This window comes from Geospiza fortis, unplaced genomic scaffold (assembly GCF_000277835.1).
Source record: "Geospiza fortis unplaced genomic scaffold, GeoFor_1.0 scaffold450, whole genome shotgun sequence".
NCBI classification, from domain to species: Eukaryota; Metazoa; Chordata; class Aves; order Passeriformes; family Thraupidae; genus Geospiza; species Geospiza fortis.
This window is the reverse complement of record NW_005054416.1, coordinates 348,814-353,194: the sequence shown is the minus strand read 5'-3', so window position 1 is coordinate 353,194 and position 4,381 is coordinate 348,814. Positions and strand designations below refer to the sequence as shown.

Genomic DNA, 4,381 nt, shown 5'->3' with positions numbered 1-4,381 from the left:
CTCTGTCAGGGCATCAACAGTAGCAAAATGCTTCAGAATCAAGTTTAATCTCCTATTTAATGGAAACTCTAGCAATTTTCTCTATTCCAGCTTGTACTACTGTACAGAAGAAAGAACAGTTCTTCTGCTCACAAACACGTCACAGCACTTCCAGTATGCTTGAACATGCATGACTTGGTCTGCAACTTTGTACAGTTTTTGCTTCATCCATCTGATATGCCTTTTCCAGAAAGGAATATCAGTCACTTGAGAGAAAGACAGCATGAGCTATGAGTAGGGTAATCAGTTCCTAACTATTGTTAAGAGCTTGTAGATACCTGTACATCATCTTTACTTACCATTGCAATATTCATTCTGTATAAGCATGTGATCATCTTCTGCCCATGCAGAGTAGTACCTCACTACGTGGGAATGCTGTCCCAGAACTGCATGTGCATAGACCTCTCTTAAAGCATTCTGCCTGTTAGTCACAAAAAGCAACAGCACATGTGAGTATTGTGAGGTGAAATTAGTACCATTTATTACAGAAAGTATTTCTAATTAAAATCCTCCTATTCAATTCTGTGGCACCCTAAGCTGGATTTGTACTTATGTCCAAACAGCTAAAATAATTTACATTATATTAAAAGACTTAATCTATGGAACATCAAAAACCAGTTTGGTGTGGGAGCCACACTGCCATTACATACTTGCCAACCAGAAGCAATAGCAAACTTTAAGATGCATGACTGAAGTTCTAGGCAAAAAATAAAAGTGCTCATAAAAGCCAAGGGTTTGACTGAACTCAACATTTCCTAGACTGTAAGTCTGGTATGCAATTTTGTGCAACTCAGACTTGGGAGGTTTATATTATAACTATCTGAACACACGATTGTGTGTTCAAATACTTAAAATATAAACTATTTGAACAACTATTCCCCACACTATTGAAGTGTGGGGAAAAGTCCTGAATCACAGGCTCATTCAAAATGCCAAAAAATACCCTCAAACTGACTTAACTCATCTACATTCCACTCAAGCTGACAAGGATGAGGACTCAGTTGGGAATAGTGCCTTCCTTCCATCTCTCAAAGAATCACCCTTGCAAGGAAGTGTTATTCTCACTTTGAGAACAATCTATTTCCACACAGAATACTGGGACAAACATCTGGCAGGAGAGAGGCCAATCAGCCTTTTCTCCCCAGTACTGCACAGTACCTGGGGAGTGGGTGAGGAAGAAAAAAAATCAAGTGGCTTCAAAACTGTTTCTATTTTACATTTAACTCAAGTTTGTCTTAAATGCCTTCTCTAGACACCAACAGAAAGAGCCAAGAAGAAACACCAAGAGAAGATTTTCAAGTTTTAAGAGCAGGAAGTACTCACTCGTCCACTGAGCCAGCCAGGGGTTTCTTGGATCGTTTGATTGCATAGATGCAGCCATCCAGCCTCTTCACACACTTAAACACAGAGCCAAATTCACCAGACCCAATCTTCTCCAATTCATGGAATTCGGTTGCATACCGCGACTTCATGTTACTTTCTGTTATTGTTATCCTCTGCAAAGATTACCAAGGAAAATATTTAGATCTGCAGATACACAGACTGCTGAAATTAGTATCAAGGTTTAAAGATGAAGTACCTTAGCAGGTCTCATGGTTTCCTCTTCAGGCTCTCCATCACTTGGTTCCATGTCCTCCCCACAAGAGCTGAAATTCACATCAGAAATAACATGGTTTAAGTAAACTTAGAACTGAAGCCCAGAAGCTGTTGAATTTTTCTGAGATCTAGTTCTCCTATTCTATCTAACTTTAGTTATTTAGTTATAGATGTCTAGTGTTCAATTACTTAACTAATTGAACACTAGACATCTATAAACACAAACTCAAAAAATTGCCATGCTAATATCTTTGTCATTTCTTTCTTCATGTTTCACACTTGTATTTAATGCATTATTTTTCCTCCTGAAGGAACGACTACACATGGCCCATTCCATGAGAGGAAAAAGACCAGCACACAGCCTACTCTGTCCTCTCTGTACAGTAATCAAAAGATCTAGTGCTAAATTATTATTTCATGCTATCATGCCTCTTGAAGCACATACTTTAAGAGCTGTATTATACATTACTAACAACTTGCAAGCAAAAATACATTCTTAGAAGCAATTTGTAACAAATTTTTTGCAGCCAAAAGTAGTTCTAAATACAAGTTTAACAAAGGAAGCTACAAGTCACTCACTCATTCCAGTGTATCCTCTTCCTCCTCCGACATTTACCATCAGAGTTGTGAAGGAACATGGAGTCAGGAGTGAAGGGATTGATGTTCACATGAGGTGTTTGTCTAAAATCTTCTTCTTGCTTCTCTGATTTCCCAACATTCATAAACAGCGAGCCCCCTCGAAGTTTGACTGAGCTGGAGCCTAAACCTTGTGCTTTAGAAAGCAAACTCTGTATTTAAATAAAAAAGAAATAAAACAAAAATATTTATAGTCTTTTATAGCCTTAGACATTAAACAGTCAGGTCATGCCCGAAGCCATCATTACAGTATTGTCTAATTAAAGTTAGCATCAGTTGTTTAAATATCTGCATTTCCATCAAAAAGCCTTTCTAAGAAACCATAATGCTTTCTACTCTACACAGAAACAGTTCAAGCAAACAAATACTAAAATTAGTTTTTAGATATAGCAAAGCTGATGATGAGAGTAACCTTTTTCTGTCTTTAATCATTTCATCACCTAAACTTCTTGGACAAATCTTTGTCTATTAAATGAACACAGATGAAACTCGAGGACAATCCTGTACTGTATCCCTATGATTTGCACATGCATGATGTGGAAGCTAGATCAGACATGAAATGATCTTTGGTTTCTACAGATTTAAGTGACAATCTTAAATAGCAAATGCAACATTTAATATTGATGCACTGGTGCATTTTCCAAGCCTACAAAAATCGTTTCAAGAATTGGCAGCATGGCCGCACTATCAGTTAAATATCCAAAACTCATCTTTTGGGTGGTAACTTGCCAGACCAGGCATCTTCCAGGCACATAACGAAACTTCTCCCAGTTACACTGGCAGATTACACTGCCAGTTACACTGAAAAGTCTGCACCTGAGTCTCCTTCATCCTGGTGAGGATGCAAGGATGACTGGATCACAAGCAGGAGCATCACCTTATCCTAACAACAAAATAAAGACAGGACTAAAGCCTAAACCACGACAGGGAAGAACACTCAGTACATGGGAATCTCATGCAATCTGCATGAGAATCTCATGCAATCACTGCAATCCTGAATCTGCCCTGGATGAAGCCCTGTGCTTCTCAGGACACATTTCTGTACTTCCACTGGATACCTGAACCAACTGATTCTTCCAAAGATAACCTACGTAGAATTTGGCCACCTAATTTAAGCATCCCACTGAACTGCTGTGTTACGAACTTTTTTGCAGCTCCGAAGCATCTGCTCCTGACAAGGTGTAAAATCACCATCAATTTCACCTTCTACAAACTTGTACCACTGATTTTCACCACTGAACCCTCACTGGAGATGGAAGCTGTAAAAACCAATTAAGAAGGAAGCCTTCCTCACACCTTAAATCAGTTGTTTTCCATCTATAGCCTATAGACCCCTGGGAGATTATCCCCGGGGATTATCCCAGGATTACTTCTAAAGGGCTATATGAAAAGTAATGAAGAAAGGAAGCCAATTATCACTAGATTTAAATTCACTATACGGGATTTTACACAGCGTCGAGTTCAAAAGTTGAAATGCCTTCCAAAAATCTGCTATTGACAGAGTTAAGAGCTACTACCCATCTCTCCCTCTAAACTTTGGACTCCCCGAGTTTCCCAGCACGGACTGCTCGAACAGCGTTTCACGTTCGATGCAGGAGCGCAGAGGCTGAAGCAGCGCTGGCACACGGCAGCAGCGCTCCAACACGACAGGATGGCAGCAGCTCCCATTGGAATGGAGCAGCCTCTGAGATCATCGAGCCCAGCCATGACCCAACACCGCCGTGCCACCCAGCCCATGGCACTAAGAGCCATCAGTCTATCTTTCCTTAAACACCTCCAGGGACGGTGACCTCACCACCTCCCAGGGCATTCCATTCCGATGTCCAGTCACCCTTCCTGTGAAGAAATTCCTCCTAGGCCAGCTCACCGAGAGACGCTCAGGATCACACCCCAAGCCGAGCTTTAACTTTCCGGCTACACCCCTACCAACCAACGCCCACTCCGCACTGCAGCACGCACTTTGGGAGCTTTAACACTCCACGCTCGCACTTTTCAAACACGCCTTCCACAAAACACTGCCAAACTCGGAGAACTTTTTGTTTCTATGTGACTAACACCTAAGTAAGCGGCTCGCCCCGTGCCCTTGTCCCGTCGGGAGGCGGCGCCGCCC

General features: G+C 41.2%; 1 protein-coding gene across 1 annotated transcript in view; it reads right to left on the bottom strand.

The window, feature by feature from the left end:
• Window positions 1–2,423, bottom strand: part of WEE1 (WEE1 G2 checkpoint kinase) — a 7,700-nt gene extending 5,277 nt beyond the window's left edge. The window contains exons 1-4 of the mRNA XM_031061537.1: window positions 2,215–2,423; window positions 1,619–1,685; window positions 1,363–1,535; window positions 339–460 (exon numbers count right to left, since the gene is read on the bottom strand). Coding sequence (XP_030917397.1) covers window positions 339–460; window positions 1,363–1,535; window positions 1,619–1,685; window positions 2,215–2,357 — 505 coding nt within the window. The 5' untranslated portion in view covers window positions 2,358–2,423. The remainder of the gene's footprint in view (window positions 1–338; window positions 461–1,362; window positions 1,536–1,618; window positions 1,686–2,214) is intronic.
• Window positions 2,424–4,381: the final 1,958 nt, after the last annotated feature.